We start from the raw sequence: 24358 nt of genomic DNA, 5'->3' as shown, positions 1-24358 counted from the left end.
CAACTTCTGTTTCTGGACAAAGGTAAGGGATAGGAGTGAAGATTGGAGTGAAAGGATGAACGCATGGAGGTTTGGGGTATAGTCCCATAAAGTCATCCCCACCGGGGCCTTGAACTCCCATCTCCCGGGTGGGAGTCCAATGCTCTCCCCACTACTCTACTTGTGCAGCAGAGATCGGCGGGTTGGTTTTGGTGTCCTTCTTCTAGTCCCTAGTGTGGGCTGGGGTTAGAATAAGGGTTGGGGTTGGGACAGGATCTGACCTATAAGGCAAGGGGTAAAGGTTGGAGTGAAAGGATGAACATGTAGACGTTTGGGGTATAGTCCCATAAAGTCATCCCCACTGGGGCCTTGAACACCCGTCTCCCGGGTGGGAGTCCTATGCTTTCACCCCTACTCTACTTGTGCAGTGGAGATCGGCGGGTTGATTTTGGAGTCCTTCATTATTTTGCTGTGCTGGGACTACTGCCTCTTGTGGTGCCAACAGAGAAATGCAGGCCAACATTGACCGGAGGGAGGAAGGGAGGGAGTGATAACCAGGCAAACGCTATTCTAGGTGCGCTGGCTTACAGCCATGCACAAAAAAACACTGCCTCTTGTTGTAGGTGTGCTGTCTTACGCACAAAAAAACACTGCCTCTTGTGGTAGCAACATAGAACTGCAGGTCAACAACCCGACGGAGGAATGGAGGGATAACCAGACATTTGCTGTCTTTGGTGCGTCGCCACGCACAAAAATACGAAAGAAGAAGGAAGAAAACAACGTCAGATATAACGTTTCAGGTTCTAGTCAGGTGAGTGTATTCACTGAGGCTGTGCTAATCCACACGTCAACAGAACTTTCAGGTCAACATAACCTCCGGGGAACAGAATCTTCCAGAACCCACCGCCTCATAATCAGCCAGCTCCAGCCTGGTCTTGTTCTGCATGGTCCGCTTGCACAGATAGATAGCTGAGAGAGAGAGAGAGGGAGAGAGAGAGTTAATCAGACAGGTGTGCCTGGGGTTTAGTCAGCCAGTCTCTACAGCCAGGCTGTCCTCACTCTCCCTTTCTCCATCCATCCTCATCTCCTCCGTCCCCTCCCATCTCTCTCTCTCTCTCTCCCATCTCTTTCTCTCTCTCTCTTTCTCTCTATCATGCTCTCTTCTGCTCAGAGCCTCTGGTCACACTTGGCGGCTCTCTATCCATCTGGAGAGAAGGATGAGGTGTCGGAGGGCCGAGGAGGGAGGAGAGGGGAGGATGAGGGTGATCTGGAAATGTGTCCTGCAGAGCGATGAATCACGTGGGACTGATCTCTGAGACATGAGGTGTATAAGGTGCGCTCACTCCGAAGCCGATTCGACATGCTCAAATGCCCCGACTCTTATGTGTTGTGGTGGTGTGGATACGGGGCGCTGACTTGCTGGCTGGAAGACCGACATGTTACACATGCAGTAACCTCTCTTACCGTAGTCTGTGTTCTCTGGCTCCCAACAATTCGAAGGCCAGAAATATGGAGCCTGGGAAGAAGAGGGAGCAGGGGGGAGGAGGAGAATAGAAGGGGTGGCAAGATGGAGGGATGGAGAGACAGTTAGAGAAAGTACTGAGAGATCTTTCAACATATTGTTCATATTGAATTACCATTTACAGTTCAAGGGGCCGAATTGGCTCTCCGGGAGAAAGCATTTCCCAGTAGTTCAGAAGCTTAAGGCAAAAGCGCTGATAGCCCTGTTTGCTCCCAGCTGGCTTTCTTTTTCTGCATAGTGGTTTCTTTGGAGAAAACGAAATGCAAATGAATGTCGATTATCACAATGAAGCTTACACTAGTGATTCAGAACTTAACACTTAACAACCCCCCACCCCCTGTGCTATCGCCTCTCTTTTCATTTACTTTGAAGATGAGGAATCAAGGTCAGTGCATGCCGCTGTTGTCTTGCTCAATTTAACTGCTCTTCCGGCTTCGGTGCTCTCCATGAAGACACTGCGGTAGACTGTTCTATACAAAGATTATTATAATCCCACAGAGCGCCATCGAGGTTGAGAGACAACACCACTTCTGACATTTTTAATTGACAATTAGGGGATGAAATGAGATCTGAAATTAATTCATGTATTGCTTTATTGATTTTCGGCAGTCTGCTCGGCAGTGAGGGGAGTGATATTGTTGGTGTATTTTTGTTTTGGGTTAGTCAAGGTCTCCCTGAGTCTGCCCCAGCTCCACAACAGGCTGCCCACACCTCTGCCTCTCACAGGCCAAAGTCACGGACCCCTGTGTCAAACCTGAGAAAAGAGATTTATGGACATCAATTCATGTCCTGGCGGTCGGTACCGTTCTGACTCGGTTTCATCACTGAGTGAAATTATTTGGATCATTCAGGCTCCGGTAGGACGATGGCTTCCTTAATCAATCAGATTAGCATGTTTTGCCATGTGCGGGGTCTCATCTGGCACGTATCAGATACGGCAGGATTAGACAGGGATAATGTCATGCAAAGCAGCAGAAAGCACACGTGGGAATGCAACCAACTGTTCCCCACCGATTGCAATCCCATTCCGACCAATCACAGCTGGTTTCATTTGGATGTCTGGCATGTCTGCTTCCTATTCTCTCCTTGTCCTCGTCTCGACCGCATCTCGACCCCATGAAACAGAAATAGAAGCAAGCGTCATGTACGTCACACTATGTGTCACATACGTATGTTCCTCTACACGGGATCCTCTTCTATGCTGTTTTAGCTTCACTTGGCTCCTAGAGTAGCAGCAGCTCCGGATAGAACGTGAATTTATGACATCTTTGACGCCTCCATCCTTTTACATTTTCTGTTGGAATCACCTCCCGGGCAAATCCACAGTTCCTTCCCACTGCCCACCTGGAAGCGGTAGAAGGTTCCGTCGTCCTTGAGTGACAGGACATGGTCTGAAATGGGGAAGAAGTAGCCCTGGGCGGCAATCAGGCTGCCCACGTGCATGGCCTCCGCTGCAGGACACACACACACACACATGCGCACACACACACACACACGCACACGCACACAGTCAGAAACAACAATGACCAGAAATAGAAGACAGTTGACTGGAACACAGTGGGGGGCCCAGGGATGGACACGCCCCGTGAGGTCCTGAGATCTGGCTCTGCACAACCACTGACTACCTGGGATGCTGCAATAACATACACACTCTCTGCATGGCTGGCACACAGAGGGACAGTCCACAGATACAGGGTTAGGGGCAACAGCTATGACAACAAACACATCCAACATGAACAAACTGTGGCGATTCTAAAACACTCTGATGACTACACAATCGTCAACACGACAGTGCACGTTTATTGCATCCCCTCGGTCCTTCATACCAGTTGTCCTCCAGTCCCTCCTTCCCCTTTCCTTCTTCCTCCAGCCCTTTATTCCACAGCGCCCCCTACCATACACCGACCGCACTACCACGGGACGTCACACATACGCAATCTCGTTCATCACCCACCTGGGTCCTCTATGGCCAGATTCTTCATCAGCCACAGTACAATATCAGCTCCTGGGAAGCAGACAAACAGGCTGTCATATAGGAGGTGTGTTATACTGGGCCAAGGAGAAGAAATCCAGAAAGATGTTAACTGTTAGCTGTTTACTCAACACAAAGCGTTCTTCCCCTGTCCAGTCTCTACTGCAGTGAACAGAGAGGAGTAAGAGAAGGGGAGACAGACTGACAGACTCAGAGAGAGAGGGAGAGAGAGAGAGAGAGAGAGAGAACTATTATAGAAGAAAATCTCTCGCTCTTCCCAGCTCCCTGATTACCGAAGCGTGCCATTGCTTAATTCTGGATCATCCATTAGCTTCCCTGGCCTTTTTGCCCTGCCGACGTTGCTGCCGTGTGTGTGTGCGTGTGTGTATGTGTGTATGTGTGTGACTGTGTGTGCGCCCTCATCTACCACTGAAGTAATTGGGTTTATTGATACACTCTGCTTATGCCAAACATGTAGGCGATTCATTCTACTGGTGGCGGTGAGGATTGAATATTAATAACCGTCCTCACCATGGTTTTCTAGGTGATTCCGGGACCCCAGGCGAGAGCTGGCTGTGGAGCGGAGCGGAGGGGGCTGAAGTGATTTAGTTGGGCATTGGACAGCGCACCCAGTACTGGGGAGGGACAGATTCATCACGGGCATCGAAACGCCTGGAAACACCTTCGTGGTGTCTGTCTCCCCGGGGTGGAACTGGTTTGGAAATGTCTGAGTTATGTCTTTTCTCATCTCCCTTGCTCTCTCTCCCTCTTTCTTTGCCTCTCCACCTCTGATTCCCCTCCTCCCCTCTCTTCTCCCTCCCTCCTTCTCTCCCTCTGGAGTCTCTTCCTGTCTTCCTGGAGATGTCTGCTGTATCTCTCCCTCTTTCTCTGTGTTCTCTCATCTTTCCTCTCCTCCCTTCTCTCTCTCTCTCTTTCTCAATTCAATTCAAAGGGCTTTATTAGCATGAGAAACATGTTTACATTGCTAAAGCAAAAATCACCCCCCCCCAAACAAAACATTAAATAAATAAATAAATAATTAAATATATATGTAAGTACAATTAAAGATACTTGAATAAGGAGATGCGTAAACAGAGCTATGTGTGTTTACATAAGTGAAGATAACTAAGTAGAACTGCGAAATGGAACAATGTGGACATTTTTGTTTTAAAATATAAATGCAAATAAGTGAGTTAAAGTGAATGTAACATTTATAAATGTATTTTAAAGGGTATCTGTTCTGTTTGTAAGTTGTGTGTCTATGTACAGAGATCAATGTGGTGCAGATAGTGCAGGGATACAGATTGTCAGTCTTTACGGTGGCTGTGTTCCACTGGACGCCCTTTTCCTTTTCCTGTCTCAACTGCTCACAGTTCTAAACAAGTGACTAAGAACATAATTTAGCACTAAAGCCAAATATAAATACAATAGGTGCTTAATAGGGAGGATCCTGGTAATACTTCTTGAAGAGAGTTTTGAGCCTGCAGAGAAAGATGGGCAGCGATTCTGCTGTCCTGATGTCAGTGGGCAGTTCATTCCACCACAGTGGGGCTTGGACAGAGAAGAGCCGTGACCGTGTCGATCGACATGGGCAGCCCTTCCCCAGTAGGAACAGCAGCTCTGTCTTTTCCAGGTTGAGTTTGAGGGGGTGTGTGGTCATCCACTTCGAGATGTCAGCCAAACACGCAGCTATGCGTGCCTGTCAGACGGGTAAATGACAGGACCAGCTGGGTGTCATTGGCATAGCAGTGATAAGAGAAGCTACTCTATGCAAACGAATGACAGAACCCAGAGATATAGTGGGGAAAAAAGAAGAGGACCCAGGACAGACCCTTGTGGAACTCCCGTAGTCAGACTATGTGGTTCTGACATGGATCTTCTCCATGTTACCTAGTAAACATGGCCTTTCAGGTACGGTAGGATGCAAACAGGGAGAGAGCAGAGCCTGTGACGCTTTTCTTCTTGAGGGTGGAGAGGAAGATCTGGTAGTTTATCATGTCAAACGCTGCTGACAGGTCTAGGAGTATCAGGACGGTTGAGAGAGAGTTTGCTCTCATGTTGTGCAGTGACGGTCACCGCAAGGAGGGACATCCCTACCGAGTGGCTATAACCTTGAAGCCAGACTGGTGGGGATCCAGGGAGTTTTTCTGGTGGAGATACATTACAATACATTACATTAGTCATTTAGCTGACGCTTTTATCCAAAACGACTTACAATAATTTAATTTCACATATAGCAAACGTCAGTGTACTACTACTTTCCAGAAGAGTATCTCCTTTCTAAAACACGTGACTAAGAGCATAATCTAGTGCTGAAGTGAAGTGAATAGCAAACTAAAAATACAATAGGTGCTTAAGAGGGGGGATCCTGGTAGTACTTCTTGAAGAGGTGCGTTTTGACCCTACAGCGTAAGATGGGCAGCTGTCCTGACATCAGTGGACAGTTCATTCCACCATTGCTGGGCAGGGGATTCAAAGACAGTTGGTTAAAAATAGCACATTCAAGTGTTTTTGATAGAAGGAGGAAAACTGGTCTGTAGTTTTTGAAGTCAGAGGGGTCAAGTGATGGTTTCTTCAAGAGGGGGTGACTCTGGCAGTCACCAGAAAGAAAGCATCCTGATACAAGAGATGTGTTGGGTTAGGAAGGGAAGGAGTTTGGGCGCAATAGACTGAAGGAGAGAGGAGGGGACAGGGTCTAGGGAGCATGTGGTGAGGCAGCTTGATGTAACAAGGTTGATGACTTTGTTACTGTAGGAGAATGGGGAGGAAGCCCTACCTTAGGTAGGGAAAGGTAGAATGTGGACATGGGAAGAGAGGGTGAGAGTGAGGAGGCAGAGGGTTTAAAGGTATAGTTGGTGCATGTAGGGTCAAATACCATTCAGAGAGATTGGCAGAGAGGCTAGGGGAGGAACAGTGTCTAGTAAGATCCAGCTGGTTGCCAGCCTTGTGGGTAGGAGGAGAAGAGAAGAGGTGAAGGTCAAAGGAGGAGAGGAAAGAAAGAAGAGGTTCAAATTTCAATACAATTCAATTACAATACTCTGGATGTTGAGGTCACTGAGAAGGCTGAGTGCTGAGCCATCGTCAAGGAAGTGCTAGACTAATGTGTCAAGCTCTTGGTTATTGATACATTCTGCTTATTGACACAAGCTCAAGGCCTGGTGGGCAATGCACAACAGAAAAAAGGTGAGCTTGATTGGATAATCAAGATAGTTACAACATGAAATTCGAAAGAAGGTGGGAAAAACTGTGGAACAGAGAACAGAGAGTGTTTCCATGTTGGTGAAATAAGCAGGCCAGTACCATCATCGCACCTCGCAGCTCTGGGAGTGTGGGAGAAGGAGTACACATCTGACAGAGCTGCGAGTGTGGTAGTGTTTTCTGGTGTGATTCACGTCTCAGTAAGAGCAAGCATGTTGAGGGAGAGCAAGGATGCATGACCTGAGATAAACTCAGCTTTCGGCGCTACTGACTGGCAGTTCTAAAGCCCCACTGTGATCACTTGCTTGCCATGAGTTGACAGAGTAGGATAGATGAGATTAGAGAGGTCATGGAACCCCCGGGGGTGACCCAATGTCTGTGTGACAGCCGGACAGGGGGAAGGACCGGAACAGGATGTGAACACATAGTGGTAACAAAACGATATGATAACTATTCAAATGTAGGCATACTACATTCTTGACAGTCTTTGTTGACAAAGTCACTCTTGAATAAATCGCCCAACCCTTCGGTCACACGTCACCTGATAGCTGGCGCCGTCAAAACCAGCAGTGTTTTTGAGGGCTGTTGCCACTGATTGCAAATTGTCTGCCAGGAGGGGAGGCCAAACCCTTACTGCCAGTCAACAGGGCAATTTGCCTAGCTCAGGTGATAACATAGTTACAGGACCCAAGAGGGGGGGGGCTTTATTTGGCCACACAGGGATGCATTACACACAATTGAGAGGGCGACATGGCACACAACACACACGCCGGTGGAAACTGTCCAGTGGAAACCCATCCCAGCTGTTCTCCTCCAGGCACAGCCAGGTGCAGCGGGCAGCCATCGGCACCCGGCGACCAAGTCAAAGTTCTCAGTCCAGGTATTGGTCAGGGACTGGACTGTAGAGCATCTGTCTGAGGAGACTGTTCAGAGGGGGAACAATCTGAAACTATTTGAAAGTTGAACACAAGCTGCAAAGGGAATTTGTGATATCCCAAACAACGCTGTTTCTCCACCTCTATTTGAAGCTTTGCAGTCTCAGTTTTTCTCTCTCTCTCTGCCTTTATCTCCATTTTCGATTGTTCCATCCATTCATAAGCCTCTCGGCCTGATTAAATATCGTTTGTCTCCAGTGTGTGTAATTCTGTCAATCACTCTATTATGTCTATCTTTTACCACACGTGTTGGGCCCTTGTCAGCATCAAAATACTTGTGTCCTGATTCATCCGTTCCTCTCTCTCTGTCTCACTCTCTCTCTCTCTCTCCTCTCTCTCTCTCTCTCTCTCTCTCTCTCTCTCTCTCTCCTCTCACCTGTGACCACACTGGGGATCTTGGACAGGAAGCTCTTGACCGTTCGGATGGGTACGCCCTCCGTCTCGTCCTGGATCTGTGTGACAATGTCTTCGATCTGAGGGGACATGAGGGTTATGGTCAGCACACCCACACACCGTGATCACAAACTCGCAACAGAAACACAGCAGGGAGGATTCTGGGAGTCTTCACTCTTGCTAGAAGGGTTAGTCAATCATGAAAGGTAATTAATTGTATTATCAGAGTTGGCAGAGACAATAATCTCTAAAATATATTACAGATTTGAAGAGCAAACAAGTTTTCTTTTTATTCTCCTCTGGGAAAATTCAAAAAAAGTCACTTGCAGACAGTGGGTGTGTGTGGTGCAAAATTTCCATATTGATATTTGAAGATATTTGATAGGAACACACACACGCGTGCACGCACACACATACACCTTAGGTCTATTAATACCCATGCTCCCACTAATGAAACATGTCGCCCACTTTAGAGTTGGATAATCTGATTAGACGGTCAGGCGCTGTTTAGATTGCATGTTGTCATCCCAGCTCATCTCTGATTTCTGTTCGTTCTCTGGTGGGGGAGGTGAGACTGTCGCTTTGGAGACAGCTAATTCATAGCTACGGTATATATACTGTATCATGGTAGCTAATATGGCAACCAGAGTTCAACTGAACCACAGTCAAACCTCAGCCCAGCTGGCCGAGAGAGAGAGAGAGAGAGAGAGAGAGAGAGTATGGAACAGTAACTCGGTAACAAAACAAGGCCACCCATGTAAGTGCACACTTACACACACACGCACACACGCACGCACACACGCACGCACACAGCCATCCAACTCAAGGTCCTATTCAAGGTTTTTTTTGTCATCGGACAAAAACACTAACACAAACAAGCACACACTTTCCCCAATTCGGATAGAAAACACCACAACACACATGAAAAAGACAAGACCTCCACACGGTAGAACACACAGTCTTTGACCCTCTCTGGTTACTGTGTTTTAATGATCACAGACAGCACATAACAGCAGTGACTCTGCCATGATGACACCCACACCAAGTCACACTCTGCTGAGAGCCCGTTCTCTCTATGGAACAGCATATATTTACTGTATGCAGGCACACATGTCCTCTTCTAGAAATACTGCACTGTATCCAGCCTTGCTGTTTAATTTCATAGAACTGGCGTAGAATACAACACATTGCACTACTGCTCTCCAACTGGCTCATCTAACACAATAAAGACCAACACTCCGTATCTGGGAATTTGTATTAACTTTTTGGCTAATTTAAACATAAAATACTGCTCTGGAGTAGTATTCCTCTCACTCCTTTCACAATGCTCTGCTCCGGCGTCTAGCCTATATCTACTGTACCCAAGTCAAGCTCATCTATCTGCACAATTTCCGTTATTGGATGATAAATATCTTAATTAATTGCTCTCCAATACTCTTAGAGTAAGCTTAGCTTCAAGTTGTAGTGCTTAATCCATAACATAATCATAATGCTTATTCAAGTGCCAGTCGTTCTCTCTCTATCTCGGCAGAAGGAAGAAAAAAAATGTTTAAGAGGAAAGCTGTGTCACAGTCAAGAGTTGTGGCAACCCTATTTTACTGTTGCACACAAACAAATAAATCTCTATCTTGAATCTTGACGTATAGCCGGAAGCTACACATGCAAACAGGGCAGGTAGAGAACAGAAGAAAAACTCATGCGCTCTGTGTTTCAGAATTCCCCGAACTCTTTAACACAAGATTTAAAACATGCCACGATCTCGGCAGGAAAAGTTATGCATGGCAAAAGGTGAGCAGTAAGATGGGGCTACCGAGTTTGTGAATAGGCATATACAGTAGTTTACGAACTTCGCTAAATCCAATGCTTAAGTTAGCTTAGCTGTTTATGTACTAATGCCGGGCTCAGACTATAGGATTTTGGGCCGATTTATCCCCAATTCACCCCTCCCGACAATCGGAGGAGAAATCTGGTCTGGAACGTTGGTCGGGGCCGATGATCGGCCCAGATTATCTTGTAATGTGAGGGGTTTACAGATCCAATATTATACCTCCCGATCGGCTCGCAGACCCATCGCGGCGGCCCCGATAATATCAAACATGTTTGATATTTAAGATTATTAAGTCCCGACTTTACAAGTGAGACGGTGAGACCAGTTGTTCATTGCTCCCTCGTGCACGGTAAAATCCTGTAGTGTGTGATGAGACATTATTTTCAAATCTTGCTGTGTGTGCTCGTATGAGATGCGCAAGAAGAATATCTGTTAACATTCTCCTTATGTGCGTGATGTAACCCGATTTTGAAATTGGTTAAGATTTTAAATATTCTGTAGTGTGAGCCCGGCATAACTCGGCCTACAGTATGCCAGGCAAACACAGTGACTGGCTACGCTTTGCCTCTGCACGGTGTCTGCACTACGCTCTGACTAAGCCCTACCTCACGGTGAGCAAAGAGCACATTTCTAATCATCTGACATGGCTGAAGTGAGCTCTCAGTGTACAAGAACAGTGTGTAACTAGGGAAAACACTGTCTAACTGCCAAGGGCTCTGGCAACACATCCCAATCAATAGGGACGATACTAATGAGTCATTGATGGTTCATGGAGATAGCAGATAGAGCAGACGAGGGTGACATCCTGTCCTAAATCCAATCAAACCCTGCCAGCTAATCGAAATGGGTACTCAGCGAGAGCCATGTCAGGTAACAACAGCTGTCAGCTGCAGTAACTCGTCCAGAACACCCTTCCCGTACAGTACCACACAGCTCTCCTTGTGAGACCATCCTGATCTCTCAAGTTCACTTTCAGTTTCTCTCTGCAGATCAGTCTGGACGTCCAGTTATCTTTAACGATTTGTCTCCAATTACGCTTTGACCGGGCCAATCATGGACTGTGTTCTGTTGGCTGAAGGAGTTAGACTAACCCTAACTCCTTCAGTTACTAATTGGCCAAAGTAAGTTCTCCAGCCCACTGAAATTGTTTGAGACACTGTAGGGGGAAGGCCAGACCGATCTGCGGAGAGAAACTGAAAGTGATCTCGCTAGATCAGGATGGTCTCGAGAGGATACAACATGGCGGCTTTCCGTGGGCTTGTTACTGGTGAGCAAACAACAACAAGGCACATTAATACAATACAGATACTACGTGTCAAGTACTCTTATCTGTAAATCATGACCTGTGACCTGAACCACCCACTCTTCCAGCATTGGAGGTGAATGGCCAGCTCTTAGAGTGAGTGACACACACACACACACACACACACACACACACACACACACACACACACACACACACACACACACATTATTGCAATTATTGCACACACTGAACAGAATATCTGCAAGCCCCTCGCAACTAGTCTGTGGACATTACCTAAGCATCCAAATATAAACACCAGCAATTTACATTTGTACCCAAGTTGTACAATTTCATCTTTGAGCAGTTGGTACTTTAAAACCTTGACACACACACCCGCACACACACACACACACACAGAGCAGCATGTCACACACACACACACACACACACACACACACACACACACACACACACACACACACACACACACACACACACACACACACACACATTCCCCACAGCGACTACAACCTTCTACGCTCTGGGGGCACAGATAAAGCTAAAAAATAAAAAAACAGAAGGGCCATGTCTGTTCGCCTCCAGAACCCACAGAAACGCCCAGAATGGTGGGCCCCTCATAATATGTATTGATCAGTTGGTTTTCTCTGCCAAGCTCCCCCACGCTAGTAGACCACAATAACTAGCACAATAATGCTGCTCACTCACAGAAGGGGAGAGAAAGATGCCACCAGAAAACAACTTTCCAACAATGTCACCCTTTCATGTCTCTGATTCTGACCCCGCCAACAGCACCCCGCCACAACGGTGCCTCGGCAGAAGACTGGGAGGCCAGCAGGTTCGGAGCCGTGTCTGTGGCAGGAATGAGCGCGCAGCTGGTGGAGCCGAGGGCTACTGAGGACATGTCTGCAGAGGTGCAACCTGGAAGATTGAGTATGCAGAGGTGTAACCTGGGAGATTGAGTAAAGAGCTGTTCCATGCTACCGCTCAGGGTTCTTAAGCCATTTGCGCGGCGATGGCCGGCGCACTACCAGGACGTCTGGAGGTCGGCAGCACAGCGAGCACACGCTGGTGAACAGAGCAGCCAGAGACTGATTTATGTCGGTGCAACACTGAAATACTTCCACTTTCATCCCACATTTATAGCTACAGTGTAACTGGATCGCGCTGAACGCAGCCAGGCAGAATAATGAATGTGCTTTGGAGAGAAATCTGTAAATTGTGCAACCCAGTGACTGGAAGATTACAAAGTAACTTTCCGTTAATGTGAACACTTCTAGAAATATATTCAGTTTCACATTTGTTTTATTACCTACTATACACATATATTCAGAGCTGTGAGTCACTGCAAGATTATTCTCTCAAAAAATGTACAATCTCATACAACCTCTTCTAAAGGATCATATATATCCTACACAGCCCGTCAGACCACACTGACATCTAAGCTGCAGCATATTAACAACTGGATATCACTGCCAAACCATCAAAAGAGCATGCAGTAATGAATTACAGACAACAAGGCCATCAAATGTTAGCAGTCACTGACGCATAAAGCATTTCAATCAGCCTCTCACATAGGAGCATATTCTGATTTTCATTCATAGCGAGAGCTCAAACGTGAAAAATGGAATACATGTCATGACCCTGGTTATGCACTGGCATTAACATGTACGTGCAGATCTGGTCGAGTGCATGGACCCTGCGTGTCTGGCTGAAATCAGCCGTCTTCAGCGTCTTTTTTTTAAGGAACTGTTAGGTTAAGAGCTCTATAAGTCAGTTACCACAAAGGAAATATACATTAGTGTGGAATTAGGGTTATGTTACAATAACATTAGAACCTTCTACCATGGTTGCTCTCAGTCAGAATTGGCACAGATGTTATTTTCTGGACACACTTCTCTGCAGAAATGAAGACAGTCATTGTTTCAGGGAGGTGCAGTATCCTCGAACAGAAGTGTCAGTCAGACAAGACCTCTTCTTCTGAAGATCTATAATAATCCATCAAGTGCTTCAGCACCAAGCTGATTACAGCGCCTTGTTGGCAACTCCATGCTGCCCGCCACTTACCCGGAGAGAGAAGCCCCGGTGTCAAAGTCAAGTGAGGAGAAAAGCAGAGTGAGGTGCGAGGTCGCTTTCAAGAGCTCTCTGGAAGTCACAGACTGTCTGATAGCAGATTACAGTATATAACACTCGGGAATCTCATCTCTAAATTGATAATCCTTGGACCCGATGAGTAAGGTCTATTTCTATTTCACCGAACTCCGTCCCACAGGGCTAGCTCCTATAGGCTCTGTGCACCAGCTCCACTACTTCCTGAAAGGAAGTGGGCATCTTTATTTCCTGTCCTATACTATTGGATTAAGTGATTGATCAGGTGTGCGGAACACCCAGCGCACACCTGATAAATCACTTAATCCAATAGTATAGGACAGGAAATAAAGATGCCCACTTCCTTTCAGGAAGTAGCGGAGCTGGTGCACAGAGCCTATTCGCTTGTGAAACATAGGCCCTTTTCGAATCCAGCTCCTCTTCCCTCGCCCTATGCACTCCCCCTCGGTTTGCGCGTTCACGCGGAGGCCGCGCCATATTAAGTGCCATCCGAAACCAATTAGCGCCGAGTGGAAGTGGCTTATAACACCCTCGGTGTTTTTTACACCGTACAAATGTAAGTTCCTCACAAATTATACGACATTTGCATTGTATTTCACATCAAATTCCGTTCTCCAGTTCAGAAAACGCAAGATTATGTTCATTTGATTGTAATGTAAAGTGGTGGCACAAGTGGTGTAAAGTTGTCCACAAAAAAACGAAACAGCTTGGGAGTATTTTTTATTTTTTTCATAGGTTTAGTCCATGAATGGCCTGCCACTCACCACAAAACACATCTTTTTACACGTAATGTAGACACTCAACCAACAAGCAACATTTCAGTGAGATATAGGACAAGTGATTTGTCTTTAGATAAATGCATCTTCTTCCAAACATTAAGCAAAGTTTCACTTGTTCCATTGGCAGATTTCACTGATTAGGCCTACAACCAAAACCTTATTTTCAATAAATACGAATTGTGGCAATCCCTGTGTATCCTTTATACAGAATCTGGAGACAAATATGTGCAATCTCTGGTTGTCATATTAGTGGTATGCAGTGATGGGATTTACTTAAGTAGAAATACTTCGTTACTGTACTTAAGTACAAAATGCCATTACTTTGTACTTTTAAGAAGTATTTTTTTTTCTGACAACTTTTTACTTTTACTCCCTACATTTAAAACAAAAATATCGTACTTTCTACTCCCTACATTTTTAAAAAGGGCTCGTTACTTTGACATATATATATATTTTTTTTTTTTCAGTATCTTTGCGTAAATCATGTAATCCGCATTTGATTTATCAGCCTGGCTGCCGCTAAAATTTCAAAACGCGCATGTAGCCTACGGCACGCAAGTCGACAGTGCCAGCAGTCAGTCAGTAACTTAGGGACCTAAGTAGTGTGACTGTGACACATCAGAGCGGGTTGAAGTGGAAGTCAGTGTTAGCTTGCTGCGATCAGATCAATCCATCACACCAATGACACCATGGACAATGGCGAAGAACCAGAGCAGGCTGAGCCTGAAAGAGCAGAACCTCAGTTACCTCACCCATGGCCGTATCTTAGTGATCTTTTCGGGTTTGTAGGGGAAAAAAACCAATCATGGCGAATGGTGTGCTTGCTGTGCAAGCCAAAACGGCATGAGGTGCTTGCCTTCAAGAATTCTCCATCGAATCTCAGGAAACACATCGAGGTAAGTTTTAACTAGCTAGCTTGCTAGCTATTATTAGCTTAGCTAAGATATATGTTGTAACAAAACAGCTTACGTAACGTTAGTTAAAAGTATAGGCTTAGTAGTGTACTAGCATGTTGCTCAGTCAAACGGATACTTATTGTTTCCATCTGTCTGTCACTTGTCCCTTAAGCTAAACACACCACTGCCTGCCTCAGCGGCCTGTGAGAGACTTTAGCACAGGGGGAATGATTTTCAGACCTCGGAGGAATAGGTTGGAACCTGAGAACTTTGAGAGTTTGCTTCTCATGAAGTTGAATACAAAATTTCTCTAGATTTTTTGTCCAGCCTTCACACTGACTGTAACTGACATGATTGGGTGACTGACCTGACTGACTTTTTTGCTCACTGACTCATTTACTTATTAACTGAACTCCCTGATCAACTTAATTGATGATTGGCTGACTGCCTGAATGAGACTGACTGACTGCCTGAATGAGACTGACTGACTGACTGCCTGAATGAGACTGACTGACTGACTGACTGACTGAATGAGACTGACTGACTGACTGCCTGAATGAGACTGACTGACTGAATGAATGAGACTGACTGACTGACTGCCTGAATGAGACTGACTGACTGACTGACTGACTGAATGAGACTGACTGACTGACTGCCTGAATGAGACTGACTGACTGACTGCCTGAATGAGACTGACTGACTGACTGCCTGAATGAGACTGACTGACTGACTGCCTGAATGAGACTGACTGACTGACTGCCTGAATGAGACTGACTGACTGACTGCCTGAATGAGACTGACTGACTGACTGACTGAATGAGACTGACTGACTGACTGCCTGAATGAGACTGACTGACTGACTGACTGAATGAATGAGACTGACTGACTGAATGAATGAGACTGACTGACTGAATGAATGAGACTGACTGACTGACTGACTGAATGAGACTGACTGCCTGAATGAGACTGACTGACTGACTGAATGAGACTGACTGACTGACTGACTGACTGACTGCCTGAATGAGACTGACTGACTGACTGCCTGAATGAGACACAATGACTGCCTGAATGAGACTGACTGACTGACGGACGGACTCACTTACTTAGTAACTGAACGTGCTGATTGATCTTATCCTTACCGGACCTCCCTCTCTCATGGTAATTTGTTATTGTTTTAGTTTGTCTTATGACATTCACCTCCAACTTAAACACACACATACGTGCATTATGAGGAGATGCAGTAGAGTTCTATACTGTTGTGTAAATGAGGAGATGCAGTAGAGTTCTATACTGTTGTGTAAATGAGGAGATGCAGTAGAGTTCTATACTGTTGTGTAAAAAAGGAGATGCAGTAGAGTTCTATAATGTTGTGTAAATGAGGAGATGCAGTAGAGTTCTATACTGTTGTGTAATTGAGGAGATGCAGTAGAGTTCTACACTGTTGTGTAAATGAGGAGATGCAGTAGAGTTCTATTGCACGGTTGTGTAAATTAGGAGACGCAGTATACTTTTAAAGTAATTGAGTACTTCAACTTGATTCATTGGCAGTTTAAGTTTTATGTGCACGACATGCATATGTGCCTTTATATTTGGTTATTTAATTAAAATGGGACAGTAAGTATTTAATTTGCACAGTGGGCAGCTTAAATTCATTTGCGTTCAATGGGACGATGCACTTTGTTACAGATAAAAATCTTTGCCACTCAATGCTCACGCCATGAGAATAACAAAAAGCACTACTGTAACCTTCAAGAAGAAATTGTACTATTAAAAATGTTGATTAAAAGATGGGCCTATGAGTATGATTTCATCCCGGTTAAGATAATCCTGAACTCATCCAGTACACAGAAGTGTGATGTGTGAATAACAAATGGATCTAATGCTACTAACATTATAGTGAAGTACACTACCATCTTGTCTGGTAGGTCTTCTTGAACAGAACTGGCAATATTGATCTTAACAGCACAAAGGTAACCAATTTAGAATTGTGATCTTTGGATCGCGAAAAACTACTTTTTACTTTGTATTATACTTTAAAGTACATTTCAGAGTCTGTACTTTCACTTTCACTTGAGTAGATATTTGGATCAGTACTTATTACTTTTACTCAAGTCAGTTTTTACATGGGTATCTTTACTTCTACTCAAGTAAACATTCCGTGTACTTTTCCCATCACTGGTGGTATGGTCTGCAATCTAAACTAGCCTATACTTCAGACCACAGGGGAACACATCTCTGGAAAGGATGAGATCACAGCAACATCCTGGTTTACTATGTATGGTTTACTATATATATTTATAGATGTTTTTGAGTAAGTGCACTTTCTATATACTACTTTTCCCCAAAATTTAGAATGTCAGACATTATTTGCAGAAAATGACAAGAGGACAAACACAGGTTCATACGGCAAGCTTGTGCAGTTTTTATGGGCTTGTTTTAATAAACTGTATAGCAACTTTCAACACAAGAATTGCAGCCCAAAGTGCTTCATAACAGTGAAGATAAAATGAGCATAAAATCAGGACAAACAAAATCAGACCTGCTTTGTTTTAATGCAAATAAAAACAAAAATACAAACAAAGAATACACTATTAGCCTACAAATAATCGTGCTGAAGCAGCTGCGGTGGAAAAATGACAATTATTTTATTGACAATAGTCCTAATAATAATAATAATAATAATAATAATGAATTAGGGTAACGGTGAAATGAATAGGTAAGAGTTCTTAAAATTATGTATAAATATAATGGAATGCATTGGCCATATTGCAATTTGGATATTTCCACTTAGGACCTAGGTAGGCTATCTGATATAAGCAATCCTCATAAGCTGTAAAAAGGAAGATACGAACGATGCCTCTACCGCTGCAAAGTGCTGTTGACGAGAAACCATGGTAACCGTTGTGGTTTGTGTTTCCTGTTTCCGCTGGACTGAGGGGAGTGCGTCCCTAAGGTTTTTATACCCTACACCCTAATCAAGGGAACTACATTCAGCTGTGAGGGGACTACAAAACGGAGTGCACTCGGTGACTGAGTGCAAGTGGGGAGGGACTGGATTCAGAAAGGGCCATAGCCAGCTACAATTGACTGAAGAAAAAAATCCATACACGCACCAGGTCCGGTGCACCACTGTACATATAAGCGGGCTTCGCCTGCACATCTGCTCCTTGAAACTTTCAGCACGCAATAGCCGCGAGGCCAGGAATTTTCAGAAGGGTGGACTTCTGTAAATCAGGGTGGGCCACTATAATTTAACCTACAATATAATATACGGCTGGTCAAGCGCAGACAGGTCTGCAGGCGGAGTACTATTAGCATTTCCATGTTTCTCTCAAGGAACAGTGGGCTGAGCATGGGCAAGGGAGGCCCAAAGGAGGCCTACCCAGGCCGCCCATTGGCCTCGCCACTGGCTCGCAAGACGACTGCAAGTAAGAAGAAAGAAGAAGATGACTTCGCAGCGACTACGGCGCCGCCTTGGGATTTGCTTTTGGTTCTGAGCGCGAACCAATGGAGCAGGTTTCCCTCAAGCCTTCTGTACACTGTACGACTGAAAAAATCTTAGATCGGGGATCCCTTCCCACTGTACGATCGGGACTCCGTCTCAAGACCATACGACGTGGGTATTCACACTATGCAAGGCAAGGCAAGGCAAGTTTATTTATATAGCACATTTCAGCCACAGGGCAATTCAAGGTGCTTTACATGAGACATTAAAAGCATTAAAACAAAAAGCAAGACATTATAGACATTTAAAACAAAAGGCAGGACAAATTAAAAGCATTAAAACAAAAAGCAAGTCATTATAGATATTTAAACAAAAAGCAGGACAAATAGAATACAGGAATAAAAGTTACAGTGCAGTATACTGATAAACATAGCTCCTCTTAGAAAGCAGTGGCAAAAAGAAAAGTCTTCAGGCTTGTTTTAAAAGAACCAAGAGTTGCAGCAGACCTGCAGTTTTCTGGAAGTTTGTTCCAGATATGTGGAGCATAAAAACTGAATGCTGCTTCTCCATGTTTTGTTTTAACTCTGGGGACAGAAAGTAGACCTGTGCCAGACGACCTGAGGGGTCTGGATGGTTCATAGCATATGAGCAGATCAGAAATATATTTTGGCCCTAGGCCATTCAGTGCTTTATAAACCAACAGCAGTATTTTAAAGTCAATTCTTTGACAGACAGGAAGCCAGTGTAAAGACCTTAGTACTGGTGTGATATGCTCCACTTTCTTAGTCTTAGTGAGGACTCGAGCAGCAGCGTTCTGAATCAGCTGCAGCTGTCTGATCGATTTTTTAGAGAGACCTGTATACATGCCGTTACAGTAGTCGAGTCTACTGAAGATAAACGCATGGACAAGTTTTTCCAAATCCTTCTGGGACATAAATCCTTTGATCCTTGATATATTCTTCAGGTGATAGTAGGCTGACTTTGTAATTGACTTAATGTGGCTGTTGAAATTCAGGTCTGAGTCCATGACTACACCAAGATTTCTGGCTTCGTTTGTGGTTTTTAGCATTACTGATTGAAGTTGAGCACTGACTTTTAATCGTTCTTCTTTGGCTCCAAAGACAATTACTTCAGTTTTATTTTTGTTTAGTTGGAGAAAGTTCTGGCACATCCAATCATTGATTTGTTGAATGCACTTACTCAGCGCTTGTATGGGATTATAGTCTCCTGGTGATATAGTGATATAAATTTGTGTGTCATCTGCATAGCTATGGTAACATATTTGCGATTTGTATTCACACTATACGATTTCTGTCAGCCACAATTATGCCCACGATTCATCTTGGCTAAAGTTCTATGTGATCTGCGAGCTACGACGAAAATATCTGACATGCCAGATATTTTGTCGGGAGGTCGTAGCCTCGTCGTAGAACGTCGTAGCAATGAATCGCAGATCGTACACCTTATACTGTGCGAGTTGTGAGTCCCGATTTTGCATAATGATGAGCTAAGATTGTCTGTAACAACCTACGACCACCTTACGACCTCAGAATCGTGGGTTTTATCGCACAGTGTAGCCTACATGTGGCTTCAAGCGGCTCTCTATCAAGACTGCATTGCTCCTCGCTTTGACATCAGGCAAACGGGTCAGTGATGTCTGAAAGTCTTTCTCTTCAGGGGTGATGGGAGCAAGGCTGTTTTGCGCACGGATCCATCTTTGGTTCCAAAAGTCTTCTGGGGCGCTTCCAGCACACAGGATTTGGAGCTGAGAGGCTTCTATCATCCGCCTCAGGTGAGCGAGGAAGAGGCCCGCTTACATTTATTGTGTCCCGTGCACAGGGCTGGACTGGGACAAAAAAATCGCCCTTGCTTTTTTGGCCCAGACTGGCCCATCACAATTGGTCGGACACCACCCATCAGTCCAAAATCCTTGCGGTACCTTTAAATATGCAGTACCATGTACTATTTCCCCAAACCACTAGGTTACAAAGATGAGTAACCCTACTAACACAATCCGGTTGCAGCAATGTTGCAGCAACCACCACCACAGAAGAAGACTACCTTGGAAAAATAAATTCACTCTGAGAGAACGCATCTAAATAACTTATTTAATGGTAGCGCCGAGGCTTCAAAACCCAGCATTTGTTTAAATACACCCTTTTGCTTAGGTAAGTGAAGTTTCATGTTTATCTGACACTTGTAAATATGAGCGCCTCTCCTAAATAGGCCGACACCTATTTATTTTGACGGCGAAGTGAATGGAGCGGGAAAGGACTGTTGTCTGGCATGACCCAGATAGCAAGCGGATCTGGGCCATATACAGGCCAGATCTGGCCCTTGTGGCTTAGTTCCGGCCCATATATGGCCCAGAATCATTACACATCCGCTTGCTATCTGGGGAGCGAGCATGCGACAACAGGACTGAAAAGGGCTATGTTCCTCCTCAGCTTCCCTGTCCTGCACAACGTTTTTTTTTTGCCCGTAATTTCTCTGGGCCCCCCTTGCCCTTTTGTTTATGTTTATCTTTATACAGTACATCCTTCTCCGGCATCCAGTGACTTTTGGCTCTAACGTGAAACTGACAGAAGGAGGGGTGGGGCCTACATATGATTGGGAATAATTGAATTGCCCCCTCCCCCCCAACATTTCTTTTTTTAGATCGGTCCAAAACTAGATCCGGCCCGGTATGCCAGATTGCTAGTCCATGCCCTACCTGTGTGTGCGCTGACTTTTTATGTTCAGCACATAGCTGTGGTCCAAACTACCCCCCAGTTGTTGGTTTGTCACGGCCCGGGGAAGGTGGGTTCACCGCTATCCAAACAGTGTCTCTTCCAGTGGATTTGTGAGGGATTTGTGAGGGTTGCCCTCTGCCTGGGGCTGTTTGAGCTCACTCTACAAGGGGCGTGGCCACGTCGGGTGCTCTGTTCAATGGTGTGTCTGTGGAGGACATTTGTGCAGGCAGCGACTTGGTCGTCACTATCTCCTTTTGTCCGTTATTATCCTTTATCCTGTTTCTGTGGCAGCGTCTAAGCTGGGAAGACCCGCCAGCAGGAGTCAGCGTTAGACATGTTGTTCCAGGGCAGGGCCGTCTGGTAAGTGGCACTCCTGTCCCTTTGGGGCTGGGAGAGGCTCGGACGGGCTATGTTACGTTGTAACCCCTTCCGGTCTGGCTCTCCCCTCACGTACCTCACGTGTGGCAGGGAGGGGCTAGTGCTTGGGTTGGGCCAACTTTTGGTATGGTCTCACCTTGGAGCACTGCCTTGTGTCCTGGCTGGACAGTTTTCTTATGGGTCCAGCAAGAGTGGGGCTGTGGGGCTCTGCTCAATTCATAGAACTCATAGTGTATCATAGTTGATACACAGTAAGTATGGCAGTTTAACACTCCAGTATTACTCAGCATTGGCCGCTGAGGTTTTTGCAGTTTCGCTATTTTAATATCTCCACTGTTTAAGCATCACACAGTACTTTAAACTCTAGACATTACTGGTCCAGTTTGCCAGGGGGGCTGCATCAGAGCGTCTCCCGCCCATTAGAAATCTATCACCAGGGCTGGGCGGCTAGGAGATAACAGCCTTGTGTGTGTGTGTGTGTGTGTGTGTGTGTGTGTGTGTGTGTGTGCGCGCGCGCGCGTCATCAAAGGGAAGCTTTTCTGATCTCAGTGTGGCATCAGTCCCCCAGCTGAGCCTGCAGGACTTTGAGGACGTACTGTCAGCAGGCCTGGTTGGTAGGAGGCTGGAGCTGGACACCCCTGGACTCGCCTGGAGGACTTTCTCACTCATGATACTCAATAAACATTCAGAAGACTGGTTTTGTTGTTATCTAGATTGATTTATAGAAAATGTGTAGTGAGATGTTTTTGTAAATATGGCCATTTCAGGGATTGAACACCAGGGCTAGGTTTAATCTGTCTCTGAACCAGTCCTGAGTGTTCACTGATGGGTGTCCAGACGGATTCTGTTGTTCGTCACTTTTAATCATCAAATGTTTCTGTCGCCTTCTGATGCAAATTCTTCAAGATGATTTGGGCCCCTTATCATGCTCTTGTTGAGGAGCTAAAACGATCATGAAATACATAATGGGTGTCTTAATGACAGATTGAAAAAATGTGTGTTCATCTCCATGGATGTGTGTTCACCCTATAGATGTGGATTCATGGCCTTGTTTAACCTAAAGAGAAAAGGACTGCTCTGATTACCACATCAAACTGCAGCTCATCCCTACCTGCCTGGCAACATGTACCTTTTCAGACAATCAATAAACATGTTAGAGAAGTTAGAGACAGAATGTCTGTCTTGTCCAAGAAAAGTTTATATTGAGCAGAGCTCACTGACGCCCACGCAGGAAGCCAGCAGGCAAATTGTTCAAATTGGTATCACTAATGGTTAAATCACTGCGCTGCGGGTATGAACTCCGGCGTTATTCTCCCATTCTCTCAAATTAAACATGAGACACGTCCTTCTCATGAAATGTGAGAGTTTGTTGCCATTGACTACAGTCACACTGTCACCGTCTTATAGAACCTTGGCGTGGGTGTGTCAGAACAACTTCGGTTTTTATTATTGGGTGAATCACGGAGCTTCACGCCACACGGTGAGCACTCGTCTTTTCATGCCCTTCTGAGATGGATAAATGTCAAGTACAGAATAGAGAGGCCCAGACCTGTGGCAATAATGATGCAAGAAGACTCAGCAGAATGACTCATTCCATAAAAATTCAATATCATCTCTTGGGAAAATTTAAATGGCATTCCTGATAGAGTGAGGATTATGGTACATAAGAGTCTGCCAAAGGTCATTAACCTTTCATCATCAATACCAATTTGTCAGGCCCATCAGTTCACCAGGTCTAGCTAAACATCAGCTCCCTCACCAAGAAGGCACAGCAGAGGATGTACTTCCTGAGGCAGCTAAAGAAATTCAACCTGCCAAAGGCAATGATGGCACTCTTCTACACCTCCATGATCAAGTCCATCCTCACCTCCTCCATCACCACCTGGTACTCCACCGCTACAGCCAAAGACAAGGCCAGACTGCAGCGCGTCATCCGCTCCGCTGAGAGGGTGATCGGCTGCAGTATGCCATCCCTCCAAGCCCTGCACGCCTCCAGGGCCCTGAAGTGGGCTAGAAAGATTGCGGCCGACCCATTCCCCGCCGGTCACAATCTCTATGAATGACTCACCTCCGGCAGGAGGCTACGGTCCATCAGGGCCAAGATCACAAAACACAAAACAGTTTCTTCCCTGCACCAGCCTCATCAATAAAGCTTGTGTCCCCCTCTGACTCTCCCCCTTCTAACCCTGTCCCCTTTGCAATGCTTGCACATAACTGCTGAACTATACTGTACACTACATAGGCTCGCATTTACTGTATATACAGTACACACTCATTTTTATATTGTATTTTGTATTTTATACACACTCCATTTTATATATTGTATTTTGTATTTGCATTTTACCGCTCATTTGCACTGTCCTGTTTTTACACTGTCCTTTGTTGTCCCGGCACCCTGTCTAATGTTGTCTCCATTAGTGTTATGCACCATTGACCAAAGCACATTCCTAGTATGTTGTAAACTACCTGGCCAATAAATGGATTCTGATTATTCAGTCTTATCCAAGTATGGGTGCACACACACAATATACAAACACACACACACAATGCATGTCATACACATTATCCTCAAATTAATCGCTGTTCACTACAATTAGTTAAATGACTATAAATCACGAATATAAAATGTGTGTGTGTGTTTGCACGTGCGTGTGCATGTGTGTGTGCACGTGTGAAGAGAACATGGCGGGTTTCAGACACTGATGTCATCGGAGAAAGAGCTGCTGTTAACGGCTCAGCACGCCTGTCTGGCAGCCGGGTGATACAGTATGTCTTAATGGAAGTGTGATGACAACGGTGACAGTCACCCAGCCACTTTTATAGCCAAGTGTTGTCTTCTGGCTCTGCAACCTGAAGCCATCCCACAGCAATTAATGCAGCCCTGCCCACCATATCACAGAGAGGGATGAGCACTGTCCTCTGAGGGTC

General features: G+C 45.4%; 1 protein-coding gene across 1 annotated transcript in view; it reads right to left on the bottom strand.

Annotated features, from left to right (window-relative positions):
• The window catches only part of rgs6 (regulator of G protein signaling 6), a gene marked incomplete at both ends in the record, with an annotated part of 102613 nt that overhangs the window by 11854 nt on the left and 66401 nt on the right, over window positions 1-24358 (bottom strand). Inside the window, 5 exons of the mRNA XM_084439261.1 lie at window positions 884-948; window positions 1444-1495; window positions 2846-2952; window positions 3456-3506; window positions 7983-8079. Coding sequence (XP_084295387.1) covers window positions 884-948; window positions 1444-1495; window positions 2846-2952; window positions 3456-3506; window positions 7983-8079 — 372 coding nt within the window. The remainder of the gene's footprint in view (window positions 1-883; window positions 949-1443; window positions 1496-2845; window positions 2953-3455; window positions 3507-7982; window positions 8080-24358) is intronic.

Source organism: Borostomias antarcticus (genome assembly GCF_949987555.1).
Source record: "Borostomias antarcticus genome assembly, chromosome: 6".
Taxonomy (NCBI): domain Eukaryota; kingdom Metazoa; phylum Chordata; class Actinopteri; order Stomiiformes; family Stomiidae; genus Borostomias; species Borostomias antarcticus.
The sequence above is the reverse complement of the archived record's forward strand: the minus strand, read 5'-3'. Positions and strand labels throughout refer to the sequence as shown.